Raw genomic sequence first — 26,210 nt, 5'->3', positions numbered from 1 at the left:
ATTCAAAGTAACGTTATAATATCTGAAGAAATTGTTAAATTGTAAAGTTGAATAAAAAAAAAAATTTTTATTTTCAATCCCAGTGTCAAAAATTAAAAATTTTAATTGTCAAAAACTTTCTTAAATTAATTTTTTTTTACTAATCAAAGGTGTAATCGGGGATATTTTCTATTTGAAAAAAACGTTTAATAAATTTTTTCAACAAAATTATGTAATTTTAATACTTTTTTGTTTTCACTATTCAAAGGTGTAATCGAAAATATTGAATTTTTTTTTTGTTTTATGCAACCTCATAGTCACTTACACCTCTAACCTACAGGATAGCCACTATTATTTTTTTCTCTTCACCTAAATACCATCTTTGTATCTTGGTTCGTAACTGTAGAAAACCTATATACACCGGTTATGTTTACATGAGATAGTTGTTCAAATATGGAACACCATATTGCAATTGATAATGGCAGTAGTGCAAAAAAGTGAATTTTCCTGAAGGGTGCGATTGTGTACAACAAACAGTGGGCGCGTTGTGTGCACCTTCAATAAAGCACACTTATACATGTACATATGTACTCAAATGCATATTTATATGTAGATATGTTGTATGTAGAGTGATTATAGAAACTCGTGAACCGGCACGAACAATGCACTTTTTATCACATCAGCGAGGCAGCTGTCAATGAGGCTGTTAATTTGTTTCAATTTGAATTTCATTTGTTTCCGTATGTTTACTTCATTATTATTGTATATTTTTTTGCTGCGCTTCTTAGCACTTTTGTTTTTGTTTTGCAATTCGTTGCAAAGGGTTGAAAGTGAAATTATTGTTTGATTGCTGATTATGCTATTGGGATTTTCTCCAGACATTTTTCTGAAAACAACGGCTTGGGAAAAATTATTTCTGTGCCGTGCTCGCATGCTATTTGTCCACACAAACGATGCCTTTAATGTTTTATAATTTTGATAACAAATTTCACGAGACTTTTACTCGGTACAGAGAAGACGGCGATTCGAAAGGAATTTCTCACTCAGACTATTTACAAAGAATTCTTCACATTCTATGAGGTGTAAAAGTGAGGAGGTATATGAGAAGTACATTTGTTGAACTATGATTGGGTCCAACGACATCATTGGAGGCAACTCTGGCGGTACAGCTTCCGCTTATTGATGTTTAGCAGCTTCTGTCGGTGTGCACGATAAGTTATTAGCGTTTGTGGTGAGTTTGTACTATAATTTTTAAAGCGAGATTACTCTTGCGCCGCGCCTTCGTTTATTTGAAAATTATCAAATTAATATCAATTAGTGGAGTCAACAATAGACATACTTTTGTACATATGTAAATGTGTGTACTGAGATTAAATGATTTAGGGTTTTGTATTCCCAGATTGGATTTTATATTGGTTAAAATTTTAGTCATATTATATCAAATTATAAAATTTTTAATTCTATATATTTGGGTATGAGTGTATTGTTAATACTCATATACAAAATGGTAATAAGACTCCATTTTACTTTCTATATAAACATCATAGCTCTATTTTGACATATTTATAAATAAATTCACTGTAAAAATACACCAATTTATAAATTCCGATCAGAATTCATTATAAATGTTTATAAAGTTTATTATTGCTATATATACATAGCTATATGCTAACCGATCTGAATAAGATATTTTGAAATCGGAACATTGCATTGGACAAACCCTTCCATGCAAGGACCTGAATCCAATCATTTAGTTTGTATGGCAGCTACATGAAAGAGTGCTCCGAATTCGTTACGATAAGTAACCAGTAACTAGTAAGTTCTAGTTTCTTGGCTAGAAAAGGTCATGTACAAAAATTCAGATCGATATCTCAATCCACTCAGCTCGTCACTCTGATCATTTACATATACATATGTATATACTTTAAAAGACCACCAACGGTTCCTTATGGGAGTAACAAGCAGCGTGGAAAACTTAAATATACTTTGTTAAGGGGTTATATTCAATTAAAAGTAAAAACAAGAAACGAAGGGTTAAGTTAGGGTGCAGCCGAACATTTTATACTCTTGCAACGTCAACCAGAGGTTCGCAGTATAAGCAATTTTATATATACATACATGTAAACTATATATAACTCATACACTGGCCGACATATTCGGCATAAGGTTTTTTAGAAAAACTATTATCATTAAACTAACAATTATTAATTATCATGCCACATAAAAAATATTCCCTAGCTCTCATTAAGTTAAGGTACCTCACACGCAATAACATGGAGTAAAGTCAGCAGGTTGTTCAGAAATCCTGATATTAGTTGTATGGGTTTTCGTGCAATTTTATCTATTGAAGACACAAAGATATACTCTTATGAGTAAAACACGTTCTGTAATTCTCATTGAGATATCTGAAATATTGGCCGATATATGCAGTATAAAGTCACTCGAAAATTCGAAAATCTCAATATTATGTAATAGGGTGCTCAGGAAAGTATTTACCCGATTCAACCCATTTTTGATACACGAATTTACTATTGCCAGGACAGTTTTCTGTCTGAATTTCAAATGTATATCCTTTATATTGACCGGTGTTTTCAATCAAAAGCAAACTATAGATACTGAGATTCACATATGCGGTACCTAGGTATCCTCTTATACTAATTGTTTCTTGATTTCTGTACTGGAAGTAAAAGAATCAAATGGAATTTAAAATTAAAATGGAAATTAAAATTGGAAAGTAGGTGTGGTTATAGTCCGATTTCACTCATATTCGCACAGACATCAAAAGAATGCCACATACTAAATTTAGTTGAAATCGGTCGATCGAGTCCGGAGATATGTGATTTCACCAAAAAGTAGGCAGTGTCATGCCGATCGACACACAGGCAACCAGATTTCAACTTTTCTCGTCATACCGATCATTTATATACACATATGTACATATATATAATCTATCTCGCTTAGATGAACAAAACTATAATACTCTGTAGCAACTGGTTGCATACCATGCGCTACTCTTCTAACAGTATGAGATATGCTTCATGCTTTCCCCCCTCGATGAAAACAGCAACATTTACAGTTATAGTATCTGGGAATGTTTAAACATTGCTACAGTTAATATTGTCAAATAGGATTTTATCAAGATCTACTGCCACTCCATAAAACCACATCAGTTAATCTAACTAAAGCGACGTCATCGAATAATTGTCAAGTAATTTCAAATGCTCTACTACGGCTGTTCCCCAGAAACAATGACTACCACTTTATTGCACCAAATTTCTCAAGAATTCTCGTCATTCGACAGAGTTGGGGACTGTCCCACCCCATGGCAGCAGTCATAAGTAGTTGAACTAACAATCATGTGATCAAATCGCTAAAGTATCAACTAACTGCACTTCAACTAACTACTAGCTACTAACTGTTCAGCGTATGTTCGCGTGATCTGTTTGAAGATGTTGCATGATATAGATAGATCTTCAATGCATACAACGGGATATGAATGACATGCATGATTCAGGAAATAAAATTTAACCCCCAAAAATTTACCGTTTGGTGGTAACTATGGTAAAGCGGTAACATCGGACATTATTTTTTTTTTCTAAATGAGACAGAAAAGTGAACAAAATCATGTGACTTAACGTCTAAAGATTATTTTCTCTGGCGTAGGTTAAATCAGATGTTTACGCCAATCAACCAGCAACACTCGAGCCGGTCGAAGATAAAAATAATCACACATTAGCCCAAATTCCAGGCGGAATACTGACCTGGGTCATCGAAAATTGCCGTAAAGGGTGGAGATATGCAAACGGAGGTTGAATCACGTCGTTCTTGTTGTAAACCCTGTATATAGACACCCACATTTAAGTTTTGAGAACGTAAGAAATTTTGTTCATTTTTACAAGTTTTGAAAATTATGGAAATATTTTTGTTTAACCTTTTTTATACTCTTGCAATATATAAATCATCAAAATGACGAGAAAAGTTGATGAATCTTGCAAAGCAAGTTCCTTAGTATAAAAAAATTACCAGTTCGTAAATAAGCGTAATCGGATCACTGCCACGCTCAAAAATCGCCATGAAAGGTCCATAACTAAGCACCAAATTAAGATATAAAAATGTAATTTGGCGCAGGGGATCACTGTGGCAAGGATAACCTATGGGCAAAAAATTAAAAAAAAATGGGCGTTGTCCCACCCTGTGCAATAAGTTTAGCGGACTATACCAGTGTAACGCATGAAAAATTAGGCGATTTTCATGAATTTTTTTTTTTTAAGAAAGTGCTCAATTTAATGTTTCAAACTTCCTTGAACATAATAAGATATATTTTCAGCTATATCTTAAGATTTAGTAAATGTAAATGTATTCAACAATACTCAAGTTTAATTTGAGTTTGGGTTATGATGTCAGCAATGTTGATAAATGCCGTTTCAAGAAAAACACCTTTAAAGTTTCACTTGTATATGTTTGTACTTGCGAACGGTCGCTTTTTAGAACGCTGCCATCCAAAATCTTTACTCTTTCTCAGTTCGACTAACAACCCGGAAAAAATTAAAAAATTAACGAGTTTGCTTGACATTTTGTGTATCAAAATTGTGCTTCAAACGGATTCGTTGATAATGTTGCAGAAGCATTTTGGTGAGATTACTATATTATTAGCATAAATATTTGATTCGTACAAAGCATTCAGTAATGGTCATGAATTCATCGGAAACTTGCCTCATGCGAATCGTCCATTTATTTCTGTTAATGACGATAACAACGAAAAAGGTTAATAAACAGTGCACATAGGTCATCGTTTTGGCATCAGGGAGATAGCAGGGGATCTCAACATTTCTCATGGATCAAATCAACACATTTTGGTTAATGTTTTGGGTATAAAGCGTGCCGCCGCGAGACTCGTACCAAAACACCTGTATTTTTTGAAAAATGTTAATTAGAGGAAGAAAGAGATGCTTGACAACAAAGCTGAAGATCCTACATTCAAATGTAGCATTACTGATGACGTAGTAGCATTACTGATGGGTTTATGAATACGATACAGAAATTTGCAAACATTTTAATGAATCTAGCGCTCTAAAAACGAAATGGATTCAGCATTGGCTTGTATCAGCCCAAAAGGAGCCTATTTTGAAGTCTATAATAAAGATTTGTATCAAAATAAGTGAAAATGTATTTTTATTATTAGTCCAGGTCAAATTTGATGAGATGATAAGTATCTGAATATTTATGGTTTTGAACTATTATATATATTCAAGACGTTTCAGTTCATCCAACCAGACGTATGTTTGTATGGATGTATGCATGTATATACTTATGTATGTATATATCTCTGTAAACATGTCGAGCAGGCTACTCGAATTGGTAAAAAAAATGACAGTGAGCTGCTATCTCTTCACAAGTGTCTAAGCCGTAACGGCATTGTCAATTAGTCAAAAGCATAAACCGAAAAGGTAAATCAGTAAAATAAGTTGTTGATGCTACTGACGTCACTACAATCACGATAAACCCGAAAAAAAGCATACCTGTCGCCTACACTTTAAAATTTTTTATTGTTTCTGTTTCTGTTGTTGTTGTTGTTGTTTTACTTTTATTCATTCATCGGAAATAAGTGAAAATTAACGCTAAATAACAGCGCGTCACCGACAGCTAGCCGTTGTCTGCCGGCCACTGACAGTGTCAGTAGGTAACCAGTCGCAAATGAAGTGCAACAGGTTTTCAAGATTAGCCGGTGGCAATATAGATAACAACAACCACAACAAATTGTAATGAAAATAAAGTCCTAAAAAGTTTTTTTTTTATAGACACGCTCTCCAAATTTCAAAATTGACATTATTGCTGAGCAACACACTCACAAGCTTCAAACTAATTACATACCTGTATGTATGCTTGCATATATAATATAATATTTCCAATTGTATTTCCAACATATCATACATACATTTATAATATTAAAACTAGCTAGCGCACTAAATGCTATGCTGTGACGATTACTTTAAATTGTGAAATTAATTGAAATTCAAAGATGTAATTTAATAGCAGTGGAAAAAAATTAAAGAGGCTGGTTGTTTGAAAAACCCCAAACTACAAACATACAAAAGTAAATAAATAAGTGGCGCGAAAATGAAACCCGACTTAAGCCGCCGAGGTGATTATGCGCGCACGAGCGCGCTTTACGCTCAACCGGTTTAACGAAGTGAATTAAGTATTTTTTACACTTGCTTGTCAAGCCGCCAAACGGCCAGTTGAACTACAACTTGGCACAGTTGTAGGGGTTTTACGTTTACATTTTCATTCATAAATTGGTTGATTGAGCGCAAGATGCGCGCTTTGGGGTAGGTGTAACGCTTTACTCGTATTAGCGCTATTCGAGTCTTGAACATATTGGTAGTTAGCGCTAAAAAGCGCACATGATTTCGCAGCGTGAAGAGCGCGTTTGCTATTCTACGTTTAGCATAATTATATAAGACTTATTATTTATCGTTTTTTGTAGTATGACATGGCGCGATCTTTTGATTGCGCTTCCAAAGCGCTCAGCGCTTATCTTCTGTACCTTTGGAGCTATGCTCTCCTATTTGCCATGCAATAATAATTTGTGTAATCAATTATCTAGCGCTCTTTGGCACTTTGCTTCTCGCAAGCAATGGAGTTTTTCGCTTCTGTGGTTTTAATGCTGCGCCCCAGTCGCGCGTCACACATGCGCTTTGCGGCTTGTGACACACGTTCGAATTCCATATTACTATATAACATGAAGACGAGATTGCAAGAATTACAGGCCGTTGTGGGAAAAAGGGAAACTTTTTTCATTTTTACATGCAAACTTTTTCATTCATGTGTTAGGCGTGCTGGCGGGAGTAATATGCGCTTAGATATTGTCCATTTTGCTATTTCACAAATTGTTTAAGATATCAAAGTATGTACGTATGTTTATATCTCAAAGCATACATTTCTATCGAAATAGAAAAAAAACAGTTCCGATTTGCTACATAAAATAAGCAATTATATTGGAAGCCGAGTTTTTTTACAATTCGTTACCTCTGCTTTTGCTGCTGACTTGAAGTTATTTGGAAGTATGCTGACAAGTTTACAGTACTTGTTTGGATGACGATCAAGGTCAGTTTCGAATATGTAAATACGAATTTCGTTACTTGTGACTTATTGCAAACCCATAAATAACTAATTGGTAAAGATTTTTCGGTTTTTTGTTCTTGATCCTAGCCAAATTATACAATTTATAGAGAAATTTAGCCAAGTAAATATAGAAATAGATATAATAGCCACTAGTTAGTTGTTACTGGTACATAATTTTGTCGATGGTGTTTCTTATTTGCGTCATCAGCAGCCACAACCCCAAATTTTAATTGAAACTTACTGTATATATACGTTTCTTCCGGCATTTGGTTTTCCCTATCAATCACAATTTGCGTATGAAATTGTATTCTTGGTAAGATTTTTATAAACATCCGCAAACAATTTTAATTTCCAATATTTAATATGATTCAGCTAAAACCGCTCAACTTAATATTTAGTTACGGTTAATACTTGTATATTTACCATTGAGTATCAGACCAAAGCATACGTAACTGATAAAGCACAGTCAAACCACAATAATGCTAAAATCACTTGAATTATTATGATACAGTACAATACAAAATAAACCCAAAATGTAACGTAATGTAGCGAAGCCTAGTTTGTTTCTGTGTTTGTGGGTAAGAAAACACGAAATGGACAACCCAGCTACTAAGAGTGTACCAAAACCTACCATTGAAAAATTTCAGAATTAACCACAAAAAAATTTTGTGAGTTTTAAAGGGAAATTCTAAGAGAGTGGTATTTTCTACATGACGTATTAACAGTTTAACTTATTTATATAAATTGCTTTGGAAAGCTCAGGTTTTGAATTATGAACTCAAGTTAAGAGGCACATTTTAATGTTGTCCCATCCGATCGATATTTTTTCTGCATATTCTTTATACAGTTCTCCTACAAAAATCTACCGCTATGTGATCTGTTCAATATTTTACCTGATTGAGTTAAAWYCGCTCAACTTAATATTTAGTYACGGTTAATACTTGTATATTTACCATTGAGTATCAGACCAAAGCATACGTAACTGATAAAGCACAGTCAAACCACAATAATGCTAAAATAACTTGAATTATTATGATACAATACAATACAAAATAAACCCTAAAATGTAACGTAACGTACAGAAGCCTAGTTTGTTTCTGTTTTTGTGGGTAAGAAAACACGAAATGGACAACCCAGCTACTAAGAGTGTGCCAAAACCTACCATTGAAAAATTTCAGAATTAACCACAAAAAAATTTTGTGAGTTTTAAAGGGAAATTCTAAGAGAGTGGTATTTTCTACATGACGTATTAACAGTTTATTCATGTAAATTGCTTTCGAAAACTCAGGTTTAGAATTATCAATTCAAATTAAGAGGCACTATTAGTGTGAAATTGTAAAAAAAAGATTTCTGCTATATTTCGTTAGGTAAGTAGATCTTCAAAATAAAATACAAAAGTTGATGGTTATTTTTGAGTAACGAAAATTAATTGGTGAAAGTTTTGTTTGAATGAAAAAAACCAAAATTCCTAATTTGTTTTGTCAATCACTAACAACTGAGGGAATAAGGTTTAAAAAAAATTAACAAAATTTTTTTGAAGCACCCTAATATACATAGTTCTCCATACAATTACCTTCCACTATGTGATCTGTTCGAAAATCGAAATTTCTTTATATATTTTTTCATACAATGACCTACCGCTTTTTGCTCTGAACGAAAATAAAATTTTGGCTGACCGAAACAACCAACATTTTGGATTTTTTTCGACCGTCAGTCATTGAACATGATAAAGTGGACATTTTTTTTTTCAGTTTTCAACGGAGTAGGCCGGAATCATTGAAGCAGTGCAGGACGTTTCTTAGTGCCGTCGAAGATCGCAAAAATATTATTATTTTTTTTTTTTAATTTTTCTATGTATTTTCAAACAATGAATAAAATCTTAAAAGTTTTAAACAATGGCTATAGTAGTTTTTGCCAAAAATTGCTTTGTTTGCGGCTGTCGTGCTAAGTGTGCCATGTTAAGTGAGGGAATAAGTTTGCGGTTTCTACAAACTAATGAATAACTTTTCTGCAACTCAATAAAGTCGACATTCTGTGATGACGAAAAACTAAGCAGCTATGGGTATTATGCTTTCCTACTAGCCGAGGGTTACTCTGCTAGCCGAGGATAAGAACTGAAGTGTGTTATAGAATGCCTAGTTAAACATTATTTCGTGATGACAAGCGGTCGGAAAATATTGGGTAATAATGGCCAACCTTTTACGAAACCATCACTTGAATCAAGAATTTCCTTGATGCATCCAAGGTATATTCAATATACAACAATCCAGTGACATGTGTAAGGTTTTGAAATGGAATTTATAAATTGCATATAACAGAACTGTCACATGCCGTTATTCGAAAGGAACATCACAAGTTTAGAAGTTACAAAAAACTTTCTTTGGAAGTATTTGGAGAATTTCTTTAAAATTTTTGAAGAATGCGAGATCTAATTAGATCTTTTATAAAAGACAAATTATTGTTAAGTGAGAAGGTTTGTATTTAGACGCAAGAATTTTATATCATACGAAACTATTATATTTTTTTTTTTTTGGTTACTAGTTATTTTTTATGAAAATATATTATTTTTGCAATTAATCAGCATTTATTATTTTTGTAGCGTTCGAAGAGAGCTTTTCTATAAAGTTACAATTTATTTGCCAAAGAGTTAAAAAACACGGACACAAGGTCTCTTCTTCTCAGTTGCATTGTATTCTATACACTCTAGTAAATATGTATGATTGTTTGGAGAGAGTGCGCAAAACGTCACCTTCTTCGTGGCGACATGTAAATATCGTAGTAGCTGTTCCGCAGTTCTTAATCACATGCATATAGTTATTTAGTTATACACACTTTGCTACATTCCATTGTTGCAATTACGTATCCGTTTTTCGTTTCTTGTTTATCATTGACTTTATTGGCGTTTGGACGCTTTTATCACGATTTTTATTTTTTTACATTTTTTTTTTGTATTATGAAATACACTCAGTTGTATTCTTTAGTCCAATCGCTCTATTAGTTGCTTTGTCTCTTCTGTATGGCATTGATCGCGTAATCGGTTGATCGGTAGTAATTCAAAAAAAGTTTTCTTTTTCGCCATGAGTGCATATATTTTTGTTTCTTACCGGCGTTCAAAGTTTCGCCAGTAATTTGTTATTTGGTTTAAAAATATTGATTTCGTCATATACTGTAATGCAATAAATAATTGTGGATAAGTGTTTGTGTATTTGCAACAAAAGAAGAGCTGCTGCATATAAAATGTGAAAATCTTTTATTCGTTATGAATGAAAGCAGACCGCAAACGTAAATAAAATATATCATGCAGCAGTTTAAATTGTATCAAAGTCATTAATAATACTCGATCGTTTTTGTGGCACATAAAAAAAAGTAATAGTAAAGTTAAATAATAATCTTTTTTTATATAACCTTTCTAAAAATGCACAGAAGAAATGAGCACACAGTGGGTACTAACAGCCAGAGTTATTATTCACTGCATTATATCCACCAAGAAATATTATTATGACCTTACCCACATTTATAACCACATTCATTCCATAAGGCAGTCCATGTCGCTGAATGCTTTTAACTACCGATCTATAAATTTCTTAATATGAAAAAAAAAATCCCAGTGTGATTAAAACGAATAGAGCTATATGCTATAGTAACTTGATCTGAAACATTCCTTCGGAGAATACTCCTTTGCTTTGGATAGTAACACACGTCAAATTTGATGAAGATATCTCTTCAAGTGAAAAAGTTTTCCATACAAGCACTTTATTCCGATTGTTCAGTTTGAATAATAGCTATATGATATAGTGATGTGATATCGTGAATAGGTATAGATTTCAGAATGATATCTCAAAAGCTCAACGACTTTTTCGCGTATATACAGATGGTCAGAAAAACAGACGCATGCCATATACTATATTTGTTATGTCAGGGTCTATCTTGGATAAGTAGGAGTTTAACCTCTTACAGTATCTAGTAAAAAGCTGCGTAAGGCTCACTGTCGATTCTCGCGGCAACTCGAGCTCTTCGTCTGCAACAGGTGGTTGATTGACTCCAAGTACGCCATTCACTGAGTGGGAGTCGGTGAAGGTGTTAATGGCTTAGACTGTGAATGGCTTTCAGTGCATGTCTGAGATTTGTTGCGCCCGAAGTCGAGACGGCGTATTGTTTATATTGTCGACGTAGTTCACGAAAACTCTATTGACGCTCCTAGGAGACAGTTTCGCTCAAAGCTGATGAGTGTAGGGATGCTTTCTGCGAAGTTACCCCAGCAGAAACAGCTTGGAGAGGAGTCATTATGCTCCTCAAATGGGAGCATAGGGCCTCACTGCGCAGCTTTTCGATGGGAGACATCAAAAGCCATCCTGTCGTAGTGCAGTGTACTGACATGTTGTAGCTTCCTCGTCTGCGTTTCACTGCATCCAGGCGATCATATTGGTGCGGCTGATCGAACTGGGCGGCAACAATTCAGAAGACTGCAACCCAACAACTGTTTGAGAAATCGATTTAAATTTTAAATTTGAGATAAACTTAGTTCACTGTAAGGCCTACAGAGACACTGTCATGAATTCACAAACATATAGTAAATTAGAATTTCGCATTTTAGATCTAAGTCGTAGTAAGATCTCTGTAAAAAGTTAACCATTAAAGCGAAGATAAATAATTTTCTATTTCGACAGTTACAATTCGTTCGTGTCCACATACTAAAGACTAAAAAGTTCAATTATCTGCTAATAGCGAACCACTGTGCGAACCACTGTGCATTGCATAGCAAATAACATATCGGCCAAATCGCCAATGTGCAAATGCGATTGCGCGTATTGCAAGTATGCAAAAACATACGTACATATCCGTACACACGTATATGTATGTATGTAGATGGCTTTGGTGGGTAGCAAAGCAGGAAGACAGGTAAACAATATGTTGCGTCTACTGTGGCAGCCGCAAAGGCGGCGGAGTTACTTCCGTTTTGACGCGTTACCACACACACCGGCCGCCAAAACAAGAGGACATAAAGAAAATAATAAATTTTTGTGCAAAATAGCTAATGAATGAAATACTAAACACTAAAAATACTAAAAAAAAAAAACATAAGTAGAAAATAATAAAAGTGAAAAAGTTAAGTTGCCGAGTGAGTAGAATGTTGAAGGAGAATCGCAACGCACGTGAGCACAATAATGCTTGCACATGCAAGACTACTAGCATTGGTGAGCTTGTGAGTGTTGAGTCGTAGTGTTACAACAAAGAAGAAGAGTAAAATAAGTGTGCGCTTCTTCATTGACGAAACGCGTGAAGAATTTTATCATTCATTGAGAATTTTGTGTTTTGAAAAACGAAAAATAATATAAACAAATATAACGCATTTGAGTTGAATGACAAGTTCGCGGTGTTCATGCTAACAACTTGTTGGCGTTAACTCTCTTTTCTTTGAATACTCAATAATTAATTGAGCGTGCGTTAAAATATGAATGAATGAACAAATGTAGTTTAGACAGCAATAACAAATGTTGGTAAGCTTCGGTTTTGGCGTGCGCTGGCCAGTGATCAGCTGTTATTTTGCTTACTTTTGCACTTTTAAATGTGCGGCTTTGTATGTCCTTATTTTATTCTTTGCAGCTTTCAATTATATGCTGTATTGACACATTCTTGACTTATTTTCGTGACCACAAACACAAATAAAAATGGTTCGGTAGGTTGCCTTTGAAAGTACTTCTCTGCAATGACCTTTGGGTTTTTTGTTTGGTGACTAATTCCGTAGTTATGAACAAACAAAAACTGGTATCTCCATTAAGCCGAATGATTTTACAGATTTTTGCAAAGCTTCCTCATCGTTCTTAATTTATGTAATAAAATAAGTGTGTTGCACATTGTCCCTATCGTCACCTAAATTGCAAAATAATGTAATATCACTTTTCATCAGTTCACAGGTGAAGGAAAAACGATATAATAGAAACCACTCATACTGAAACAAAATTTAAGTTTTGCTTATAAAATGGTTATATAATGGTGATATCTGAAGGCGGATGATGTAGTGAATCCTAATAAATAAATAACACAATGTCGATTTTTTTAATGATACGTTGTTTTGCATTTTAGATGGCGATATATAATAAAAAAATTTATTATGAGTAAATATATGATATATAATCAAAATGATCGCTATAGAATATATTGTTGTGATTTCATTGAACTTCAGTATCTTTTACTTCGAAATGCACTATTTTTATTTTTAATTCAAAATAAATCGTTTGAATTTACTTCAAAAAATACTATAGACTTTTAATTTAAATTTTGCGCCTAACCCCATTAGCCGAAATATTTGCTTCTAGGTTGATGTGACTGTCAGTGGCATCCGTGTTAAATTTCACATCAAAACAATCATTAGTATTTAGTATACGCTTTTCCTTCTGAAGTACATAAAGTGCTTTCGCCGATTTTTACGCTGAGCGAAATTATTCAACAAAGAAGTTCCGTTAAATTTTGTGTGCGGAGTAAAATTTCTGGTGTCGAAGCGTTCAGAATGTTGGTAAAGGTTTTGGGTGAAAATTGTTTATCGTGAGCAAAAGAGAGAACGTGTTGACGACAAACCACTTCCAGGACGGCCATCAACATCAACTGATGATCAACACGACAATTTTAATTGGCGCTTCAGATCATAGATTAACAGTCGGAGAGTTTACTGACATTGTTGGAATATCGAAAGGATCAGTGAAAACCATTTTCACTAAAAGTGAAAACGATTGCTTCTAGAGTCACTAAATTTTTTTGAAAAAAATCCGTGAGTTTTTGCCAAATTTTCAACCAATAACGTGCCGCCACTACCATTTTCGCCTGATTTAACTCCAAGTGACTTCTGACTAATCAGCAAACTCAAAGGAGCGCTCCGAAAATACTGTTTTGAGACAATGGAATCGCTACGTGCTTGAAGGCATTTCTTCGTGCGTTTTTTAGCTATTATGATCTTTGCATTAATGTAGCTTTATCGTAAGTCAACCTATCGACTACCATTGTACTGAAAACCAAGGCATTAATGGCATGATCTTACAACAACAAAAGCTATGCCTCAACGGCGAGTCATTATTTGGCATGCAATAAGCAATGAGTGTGGTGTGACAAATTTAAAGTGGAAATGGATGGTTCTGGTGCCTGCTTAAAGTAACTGTGGCGCGTTATGTTCTTAATCATTTATTTTTCGAGGGCTCCTACCCGCAATATCCTTTTGCAGTTCTAAATATACGAGTATGTGTACATATGTATATAGTAAAGTTCAACCACAACAAATAACTGTTATTTCCGCTCACGCCACTAATTTCTAGGTATTAATATTTGAGATCATAATTGAGATATATGTTAAAGGGAATAATATATTAATGAAATTATATAATGACTAATTTATATATCAAAAATACATCATCAACAGGAAAATCAATAAATCCATTTTGATAAAAAAAATTTTTTTAACCTGAAAACTTGTATTTAGTGCGAAAAAGATTTTCGATACTCAGAAATTATAAATGTATATTGTGAAATAAGAGTCAATAGGTATTTGTTAAGGTGTTCTTATTTCAAAGTAGTGTGAAATATTGCTAGATTTGTAACAGGCAAAGATAACCTTGATTTATATATTTCATTATTTAGGGTAGGAAGGGTAATTGAACATCCAGCAATGCATCAATAGATCAGTTCTTTTCACTATTTTGATCAACCACTTTGATGTATATACTATGTACATACACACATAGCAAACTTTTTTTCTTTGGTAGAAATAGTTGACTAGTATATAGGGATAAGATTAATCAAATGGCATCAAACGAGTATTGTTTTTCAGAAAGCTAATTAATTAAATCGATTTGCCCGTCTTGGTTAATTGAAACATTAATCGATTAATTACTAAATTAATGACAACATTTTCTTCATAAAAAAATCACCTATCAAAAACTGTTTGTCAACGTTTAGTGGCACTTCAATAAAAGCAAACTTTGTTAAAGTAGTTAGAACAGTACTTTGGAACAATTGAACATTGAATTGGGGATTTTCTTTAAGTATACTCGACACAAAGTTTAAAAAAAACATTTTGCAGATAATAACGTTCTTACTACAACAATACAGTTTTTGTGAAATGAAATATAAATATATTTATATATGAAACGAAACACTGTCGAGGCGAATTATTATATTTTATACAAAACTGTTATTAAATTCAACAAATTAAAATTTTAAATTAAGTTATTTAATTTTTTAACTTTAAAAATTAAAGTAATCAAATGGAGTGATTAATCGATCAATATCTTGCAATTAATTGAAATCATTTCTTTTTCCTTGCAATTAATTATTTGATACATTAATAGAGTAATAGATTTTGTCCGCCTAAGTCCGCCCATATTTACATTGTGGTAAAAATATTTAAAAAAGGCATCGGTGGAGCCGTAAGAGGTATTTTAAAATTTCGAAGGTTTGGCGAGTCCACTTGTGAAATTTTTGTTTGTATTATGTTGATATAAATATGTACATGCCTCTGAGATACGACAACATTTTTAGATAAATTCTTGCTTATTTTGCTTGTAGCAATCTTAAAGGTTAAATGTGTTTTTATAAGCTTTCTAAATTTCCTTTGCTAAAAGAAATGGCTGAAAGAATTAGTGCGTGAATTCTTGGCCTTAAGGAATATTGCAACGATGCCTTAGCATACATATTGGCCAGACATGGCATCGTGGGACTTTTTCACAATTCGCACAAATAACACTTTATTTTTTATTTATTAAATTATATATATTTTATCAAAACAGAAGCCTACAAGTAGTACACACCTTCCAAGACGGTCAGGAGATAATTCTGGGCGGTCTTCGACCTCTTCTACTGATGAAAATATTCAAAAGGATATGGTGGTTGAATACCGTCAAGTGTTAGAGAGATGCAAGGGAGCTCCACGTCTCTCATCATAAGTCTATTACATGTGCTGCATATTACTTTTAAAAAGACTATATAAATATTGATGAATAATTAAATATTCTGCGTTTTATTTACGATTTCTGCGTCCTTTTTTTATCATAATATACTTATCTCACAATAACTCACACAAAATTCGAATACAGCTGTGTAGGGGTGTAGTGAAACTACCTGCATGGTTTAAAAAATGCTGATGTCTATAGTCAGTATCAAGTGTTATAGATGAGCATATAAATCGATAGTAAATTATCAATTTAAATTAGAGTTACAAATTAATAAATTAACTGATTCCCATGCAATTTGCATATACCCTACACCATAAATAGTTGTGTATGCGCAAAGGCGAACTCACATCGCATACGAAATGCAGTACACAAGTGCTTTTTCTGCAATATTGCTCATAGCATTTTTATATATATCTTTTAATAGTTTATGAAACATGCTGCAATTAAGTATCCATATCACAATAATAATAATAGTATATATAAACTTGGGAAAAACCAAAGTACCGAATTTAAAAATTGCAAATAGTGTGTGTGTGTGTGTGTAGCATTTATGCAAGTTGTGGGGGCCAACACGAAATTAGTTTGCTTCATAAGAAGAACACAGAGAATTATGTGTTTTTGTTTTGTTGCGGCACAAGCCGCCAATGATAGCGATAGAGGCGCGCACACATCACTGTGATTCATCGATGCGCTTTCAATTGTGCTCATGCAGTCCATTGGTGGCTGCAATTACAAGTGTGTATTTACAAGTAAATGCTGCTAAGTTGCAATGAATTTGACGTCACAACTCACAAATAAAACAAAAAACACATTATAATAATAAAGAATGAAAGAAGAAAACAAAAACGACGCAGCAGCACATTCTTCTACACTTACTTGTCACCCAAGCGATCTGGTGATTTTTTTTCGCTGCATCGCCAAATGATCATGTAGCCAGCGGCTGATATCCAAACAGCAAACGGTGTAGCATTTAAGCGGCCAGCGGCGCATTTGGCGACGAGTAAACAAGTGTGTGCATAATTGTAAGTTAAACCCAAGCTCCATCTGTTGACTCATGCGCTATGCCAAAATGAAATTTCATCACTTGGAAGTTGGCGCGCGCATACGCGTGCTAACGAACACACACACATATGTATTTGAGGCGAAACCCCCACCAACACAGAGACAAATTACACAACAGAGCTGGCGCTGACAAGGGCGACTTGCAGCTCACTAATTGCCGTTGCAGTTGCCGCTGCGGCGCATGTTTGGCACGCGTTGAAAATGCAGCATTTGCACGAGCCATTCAGCGAGATATTCGGTTTTTTTCAGGCGGCGCATAAACGCTGAGCGCGCGCCAAACGTTTTGTTAAAGCGCTCACTTGTAGTTTCAACTCACACTTAAAACGCCCGGCCCCTCCTGTATATGTATGCGTTGTTTGTGGGGGGCTGCTTGCTTGGCGCGCGCCAATATAATGCTCAGTGGGCGCGTTTGTTATGTGTGTGTGTGTATGCGGACTGTAGAGTAGCGCGCATACATTTATAATCGCGTCGAGTATAATCGTTTAACTGTTTAACTCTATTTTAGATAAGCGAGCATTAATGCTGCCTTTTGTATGTATTAAAAGAGTGATTTTGTTTTAAGCGCGCGCTCGCCAAATACCACAACAGCAGCGCTGCTTGCAGTCACGCTAAGCGCTGCGTTACGGTTGCTGCGTTTGTGACTGCGATGTCGATGCTAAGCGGCACCGCAACTATTGCCATCGTTAGAAGCATGCTAAACAATTATATATATGTTGTTTACATCTGCCTAAGCATAAACAACAAACCCCTTCACGTACAAAGAAGCAAAGCTTCTATTTTTCGCACGTGCTCAGTTACTGCCTCCTTATTGGCATTTTGTTTTAACTTTTCTAATAACGCCACTCCACTGTTTTGGCCAATATTCACCAATTAGTTGTTGAGCGCGGCATGGCGCTCTTTCTAAACGATGCGCACGCTCTTGGCCAAGATCGTCGCTTGAACGATTAATTGAGAAATTCAATACCAATGGCGTTGAGGCAGTCGCTTTCGTCAACTTCGTTTTCGTAGTCGCCAGCGCACGACGACGCGTTCTTGTTGCTGTTACTTTGCAAGCCGACGTTGTGACGCATGCCACACATATACACGCTCGCGACATGCCGCTATGGCTGCCTAGGTGAACTTCGCTCAGATCCTAACTGTTAAGACGAGGTATCTGTTGCTTTACTCCGCTCGTTAGTGTGTGTGGTTATATGTGTGTTTGTACATGGACGCGCGCGCGTGTGTGTGCTTGAAGTGTGTATGAGCGCAATGTTCTTGTACTCAATACGAGCGTTTGTATGAGCGTAGGCCGTTGAAATTGTGGGGTTTGCGCTCGCTTTAAAAGCTGGCGATTGAAGACTTAACTTACAATCAGCATTCAATAGCGAACAAGTGAAATTAAAAGATCGTGCGTGCAATAGTTAAAGAAATTTTTAAATAATTTCAAATTGCCTATATAGAGCACATATAAAAAACATAAAAAAATACTTAAAAAGTTTATTTAATTGAATAAGCAAAAAGCCTTTAAATATTCGCTGCTAAACAACACTTGTTGCAGAACAGGACATTTTTAAACGGTATTGTGTTATTTACCGACTGAAGTACATATAAATTTATGTTTAAATATTGAACTTTGCGAAAGCATAAAAAAATATTAAGAAAATTATTTAAACTTAAAAATTTGCAAGTCCGACTTTTTAAACGCCAAATTACAAAATTTTGTACGAAATAACGCCATTTCCATTTCGTGTGCATTATTCTGTGATAATTTGTATTAACAAAATTAAATAAATTTAACAAACAAAACAAATCAAAATGTCGCTAACACAAGTGAACAGTAACAACAACAAAATTAACAGTGCACTGGATTGTTGCGAATCGCGCACAGTACACACAATTAATACGAAACATTTGCCACAGCAACAACAGCATAGTGTCAAAGTGTCATCGACAAGTGCCGCCAGTGCAACAGATTTCATCACTGGAAATACCGCTATATGCCAAAAGTCAGCGACGAAAGGCGCTTTAACAGCGAAAATGCAAAGCGCCGCATTAAATTGCCAAACGCGCGCACGCAGAAGGATGCCGATGATGAGTAAGTCAACCAAGTAAACCAAAAAAAAAAAGAAAAACTAAACAAAAACAATAAAATAGAACAAAAAAAGTCGAAAAAAACAAATCAGCCAAAAACAAACAAACAATAATGCAAATAATAAATAATAATACTTAATGGAAGGGTAGAGGTGGTGTGACCTATCAAGTTGTTTGTAATAGTGTTCCATATACGAGTACAATCTTTTGGGCTTCCCTCGCTACAAGTTCCTATTATTATTACTGTTTTTAATACAATACACGTTCTTAAAAATTATTGATTGGTTTTATTTTTGTTGTTTTTTTTTTATTTTTTTTTTAATATTCATAATTTTTATTTTTTTTTTTAATTATTATTATTTATCTTTATTATTTTTATATTTCTTTTGCTCGTTAAAATGTCTTCGCGATTTTATCAGAAAATATTTGCTTTAATGTTTTGTTAAACTAAAAGCTGGCAATGATATTGTGCAAACCAACTGCATTACCGCTTTAGTGCCAAAGTTTTGCAATAATCATTTAAAACTGGAACTAAAGTAATGGAATTTCACGAAAAACGCGTAAATTTTATTAGTTTTTAATTAAAGTTTAACGTGTAAAAATTTCATTTTTACTTAAAACAATTGTAATAAAATTTAAATGTGTTCATTGTATATTTAATGATCTGTTTTACCTTTTCCAAATAAGAGCAATATTGTAATGTTTTCCATTGTCATGTAATGTTATTCAATTTATTTAAAAATAATATTTTTTTTAATCTATATCTCCAAAAAAATATTGTAATCTTGTTAATTTTAATTTTGATAATTAATTTTTTCACTTTTTTATTAATTTTATTTTTAAAATTTACAAATTCTTCTAATATTAATAAGGAAGGAAATGCAAATTCTTAGGTCTTTATGGTTTTCATAAAAATATTATAATAAGTATTTTTGTAAAAATATATTCAAATTTACATACATATACCTAGTACATATGTACATGGTTATATGTATTGTACAAGTAGCTAAAATAAAGTAAAATAATTATTAATTTTTTGATCTTAAAAACGAATTTCCTTTAATTTTACTACGCCTCTTTTATTTGAAATTTTAATCTTTCTGAATAAAGTAAAACTTTGAACTTTTTGATTTTTGCAATATTTTTTTTTGGTTTTTGCAAGAAAAAAAATTTTTTTTTTTTGTGAAATTTTTAACTTTCTGAAATATCAAGAAATATCGTATTAAAAATAGTATCGATTCTGCTACCTCATTTCTTATAAAGAGATAAACCTGCTATATATTGCGACCCAGGCAGATTTGGCATATATCTAAACATAACATAAATTTTGCCTGAACGCCTTCAATAAATTATGACGTACGCCTCCGATTAATCTAACTACGAAAGTAGCGCACATTTGTCTTAATATTTTCTCCTTGAAATACTTCGTTAGAAATGTATTTTTACATCCCACATATACACATGTGTGTATATATGTACACACAATATATTCTATATTGTTAAGCTTTTTTTAACATCTGCTTAACTAAGCGGTAGCCAATGGCAACACGCCTTGCATATCCACTTCTTAACTATACTAAATGAGCATACAAATGTACGTGAAGGCAAACAGACACACATTCACATGTAAGATGGAGTGCATTTAGCTTTGATATGCTACTACATATGTACATACATTTGTATGTCTGTATGTAAATGGCGTTATATAGTATATTTGCTTAATTAATAATAATGTGATGAAATAAATATAATTGCAGTGATTGCTATAATTAAAAAGCAAACAGGAGTCACATACACACGTGGAAAATGCGAAGCTGTTATTTAGCTCAATTGTTTTAAGTAGCGAACAAACAGGATACTCTTCAGTGATTTTCCTTTACAGGTCAACGCGCATCCGCCTACTAGCGAAGCACTATGCAAGCGATACGTGTTGCGCGCGCCCATGTGTGTGTGTGTTTGTATACGTAGATAACAATTCAAGCAAGTGTGTTATTGAATGAAGTGTATTAATGAATGAATCAATGACATACATTAATATTAAAGAAATGGCAATGCAGTATACTTTTGTAAACATTAGCAAATAATTACTAACAATTAAATGAAAAAGCGAACAACAAATTAAATAAGTAATAAATCAAATTTTTATAGTAAACAATAGTTTTATCAAAATATTTACAAAATAATTGTAGCAAATACATAGCGGTGCTAGCCTGTGCCATTACAACCAGACAACGCGACGACGTCAGTTACTTTTGTGTTTACAGATGCCCACTTTGTAATGTTAGTCATATGCAAAAATAAATTATTGCTTTAAAAAACAAAACAATTACAAAAAAAAAAAAAATCTATCAATACTGCACATATTTTCATATAAAGATGAATAGAAATATAACAGAGTATTGTTGGTGCTTACAAAGTATGACAATTATAGTGGTCCGATTCTTAGGTTATACCGTTGCTTTTGCGAACAATCCATGCAAAATTTTGTGAAGATAACTCATAAAATAAAGAAGTTTTCCATACAAGAGATTAATCTTGATCGTTCACTTTATATGACAGCTATATGCGATATGGGTTCGATATGAGTAATTTTAACAAAAATGCAGCGTCTTGGGGAGAAAAGAGAGGTGTGTAAAATTTCAGTTGAATATCTCTAAAACTGATGGACTAGTACGCGTACCGACTTACATGGCTTCATGCTGATTATTTATAAATACATACATATGTATATAGGTTACAAAGCCTCTAACATTTCCTTCTGAGTGTGACGAACTTATTTGCAAACTTTATATACTCTCTTCAGCGTGTACAAACCAAATAAGTTAAACATAGTATAACTACTTTTACTCCTACTACCAAATAAATTTTCATAATTTCTTAAAATAATTGTAACTCCAAATATTTATGCAAAACACATAAATAATTAATAAGCAAAGGTAACAAAAATATAATAACACACACTTACTAGTATATTTTATCAGTCATTGCGGTTGACAGTGCTATTTAAGAAAGCTCCACTCAACCGCACGACCACACACATATGCACATATGTATGTATGTAGCTCTTGCAGCAAATATAACATTTTCCATATATTGCATACAAGTATACACCTTTTAAAACAACAACCAACAAGATTGCTTCACATTAAAATCGTTGCTTTTAATTACAAATGATAATTAGTAAATTTCTAATACTCAGCTATGTCTGCCACAAATGCGCACACACACACAAACAGGCAAGCAATTGAAAATTGCAGGCGACTCATCTGTGCTATGCGCTTGACTAAATGCCTTTCAAAGCTACAAAAAAAACGCAACAAATTGTAAAAAAAAAAACAATTCACAGCAACAACCGGCAGCAGACGGCAGTAAATTTCTATTATTGGCGGCCTTTGCCTTGATCTTGACAAAAGCCCAGACAGTTTAAGTCTCTAAGTCTGACTAGATTACACTTCGACCACCTGTCAAGCACAATTACGCACATATCTACATCTACATATCCGTCGCCGAAGCGGTAAATTGCAGATCAATCGAGCAACGCGTACGCCGCATGCCAACACGCTCCTCCACACGCATACTTTGTTGCAGCAGCTTGTGCTCTTTAATAAATTCTACAAATTACTGTGTGTACGCTTTAGTTGCGCTAATTGCACAGCTTTATACATAATATATATATAATGTATATACATACATATATAAGTATGGATGTACATTGCTTTGACGCATAAGTATATTAAAACGCAGCAGAAATTTCTTCACCGCTACTTGACAGCACAACGCTGCCATTGCGAATTTTGCATTGGTTTTTAGCGCATTTGCTGGCAGCGAGTTTTTATAGTGTGCGATAATTTCGCAGCGTTCATTGGTGTATGCAGCAATTGGCCGAAGCAATTCGCTCGCTCAGGTGTATTCAACCAAGCATGTGTATGTGCGCTAGCTTTTCAGCCTATCATGTGCATGCGGTAGTGCGTGCTTTGATATGCGCTTGTGATAAATGATATCGTATGGCTTATACATATACATATGTGTTGAGAAATTTATGCGCATTTTAGGACTCAAAGCTAATGTGCTTTGGTAAAGGAAATGATTTGTGTAAATAAAACATTTTATATACAAATATAATTGAGTTTAAAACATAATTTCTTGTCTTTTCCATTAGTTGTATGTATGTGTTACCCAAACCTGCCTCAAATTCACCATTTCTCATATATTTCTCTTTATTTTTTTCTACTTACAGAATCTTATATACTCCTGCCAATCGTTTGCATTGTCATATTGGCGCAAATTTCCACTTCTTCAGGTCGAACATTACACGGAAGAAAACGAATTCTACACTCATTAGAGAATCGCCTGCAATATCACAAACAATTAATGCAGTACGAACGTGATAATTTATCCCCTATACTACATAGTCTACAACCGCAACGTCGTCATCACTTGAATGTGCGTTCGACCAAAATGTGCCCAGAAGAACGTATGAAAGCAGCTCTAGAAAGTATACGAAATCAATCGCTTAAATCGCACAGCACGCTTTTGAGGCAGATTGATGAATTTGTAAGTAACAGTACATTTAAAAAAAACTACAAATTAAGACATTTCAATAACACTAAACAAAAATAAATTTCAATTTAAAACTAAAAAAAATTGATTTTTTTCCGCGTTCTTCATTTTTAAGAAAAAAAAAATATAATAATATAATTTTCCAATATACCATATATCCAATACTTTTCGCAATAAAATTAAAAAAGAATATACTATATTTCAAAATATTAAAATGTGATCTGAGTTTCGACATGTAAATCTAAAATATATTCGCGCAATTTAATTAAATTTGTTTATTACAAATTTAGTATTGTCTCAGCTAGTTTTTGTGAAAGAAATGTTCTTTACTTTAATTTAGCAAATTTCTCCTTATTTTCCAGACTAATGTTCGTTTTAATGAAACTAAGGAGAAAACCCTCCACAACTGGAGCAAACATAGTTTAAGTTTAGAACATAAATATAATAAATCAATCACCCGTCAAATTAAATTGGATATAAAAACATGTAAAAATGTGAATTCAGCACAAAAATCAATGGCCGAAAAATTGGTAAGCATTAAATATGAGTTTATCTATATATATCTAATATCTAATAGTAGGATTTTTACGCAAAAGATAAAAACGATAAAAAATTGTTTTAAAACAGTTTAAAATAATGCAGAAGCAATGAAAACTAATAACTTTTCCTTCTTTCTATTGCTAATTCTCTTGTTGCCTATAGCGCGAAATTGTTGACATATATGAAACATTCAAAATCTTGCGAACCGTACTCGAAGAAGTTAAAACTGAGAACAACACGCTGGAATGGATACAAAAATTTAAAAATGAATCCCATGTTATAATCGACTTTTTGCAAAGCATACACGACGAGCTCACGAATAATGTAAATGCTGCACAGAGTGCATTCATGAGTACACGAAACTGTGCTTCATTAAATAATGATCACCTTATCAACGAGACCACCATACCCAATTACAACAGAACCGCCCAGGTGAGAGAATGGTTGATAGTTGTGGAAACCCTAAGCTTCTTCAATTATCTAATAACCAAACTCAATGATTTGATGCAAATGTGCAATTAATGTATAGAAATGCAACAAAAAACAAAAACAAATTATGTACTTATATGCCTAAGAGGCCGTCACACCGATTCATTAATAATATGTAAAGGAACACATAAACCAGTAAAAAATTAGGCGGAATAATGTTTTTCATACAGATTTACAAAGAATTTGAGTGTGTGCGATTTTTAGCGAAAGACTTCTACTATATATATATATATGTTTAAAACAATTATGACTTATATTTTATTACTATAAATGAACAAAAAAGGCTTTTGCTTTTGTAGCTTATTATAATTTTCTAATTCCTATTATTAATTTTTAATAATTTAATTAAAGACAGTTTGTTATAGCAACTTGACGGTGCGAGTGCGCACAAAACTTTCGTTTTATATATTATACTGAATTTAGAAAACAATTTTTATTCCAAAGAATCATTAAACAAAACAACTAAAAAAAATAACAAAAAATACTGAAAAATAATTAAATATATATATATATGCAACATTAAGTCGCTGTCAAAGAAATTTGTTTTAAAAACAACAATCAAATAATCATAAAAACATTTCTTTTTCATTTTCCATTATTAAATACTCTTAAATATTTCGTGATGTATGCAAAATTGTAAATTAAGCAAAGGTTATTTCGAAAGTAAAAGCATACTTAAAACCAGTAAAAAAGTTACCAAAAATTTCAAAAAATAATTAAATATACATATGTAATGTAAGCAATTGTAAATTATGTAGAAACGTTAACAATAATGAAGCTTATTAATTTAGCAACGCCAGCGCATAATATAAATATATTTATATCATAGTATTAATTAAAAGAATGACAAATTTTAACTAAACTATTAATTTGTTAATTATTTATTTATTTATAAAATATTTAAAATGCAATTATACACATAAACATAAAAAACTTATTTATTACACCAAAACATTAAAGAAACACTAAAGATATATGAAACTCTTATTTATTTATTTACTTTGTTTTCGGAAAAAAACTCATAGAAGTTAAATGTTGGCAGCAAGTGGTCACAAAAATTATTAAAAAAGCAAAAAAAAAAAAAATGCCAGCAAAAAGACAGCAGTTGTTATGCCATATAATGATGTGATCGCATCAATAGTATGCCAAGTCTTATACCAGCATAAAAATATGCATATGACATAGCAGATGAATGATGTAGTAATGCGTGAGTTTACAAAAAATGAAAATGCAATATGCTTTTGATTTGACTTCACATCACATATTGTTATCACATAATTAAATAGCAGCTGAAGGCTGTAGTAACACGTGTGTTTACAAAACATGAAAATGTGCATATGATATGATGTCACATCGCAAGCTTCTATCATATAAGTAAATAGCATGTGAAAGCTGTTGAAACAAAGTTATGTTTGTATAGCTTGAAATTATATTCCATCATATGAA

At 33.1% G+C, this 26,210-nt stretch overlaps 1 protein-coding gene across 1 annotated transcript in view; it reads left to right on the top strand.

The window, feature by feature from the left end:
• Positions 1-24,962, top strand: part of LOC108967104 — a 32,273-nt gene extending 7,311 nt beyond the window's left edge. The window contains exons 2-4 of the mRNA XM_018930350.1: positions 23,413-23,729; positions 24,098-24,265; positions 24,438-24,962. Of these exons, the coding sequence (XP_018785895.1) occupies positions 23,547-23,729; positions 24,098-24,265; positions 24,438-24,797 (711 nt within the window). The 5' untranslated portion in view covers positions 23,413-23,546 and the 3' untranslated portion in view covers positions 24,798-24,962. The remainder of the gene's footprint in view (positions 1-23,412; positions 23,730-24,097; positions 24,266-24,437) is intronic.
• Positions 24,963-26,210: the final 1,248 nt, after the last annotated feature.

Source organism: Bactrocera latifrons, unplaced genomic scaffold (assembly GCF_001853355.1).
Source record: "Bactrocera latifrons isolate USDA-ARS-PBARC rearing strain unplaced genomic scaffold, ASM185335v1 scaffold_177, whole genome shotgun sequence".
NCBI classification, from domain to species: Eukaryota; Metazoa; Arthropoda; class Insecta; order Diptera; family Tephritidae; genus Bactrocera; species Bactrocera latifrons.
Note: the sequence above shows the minus strand (reverse complement) of the source record. Positions and strands in the feature narration are given on the sequence as shown.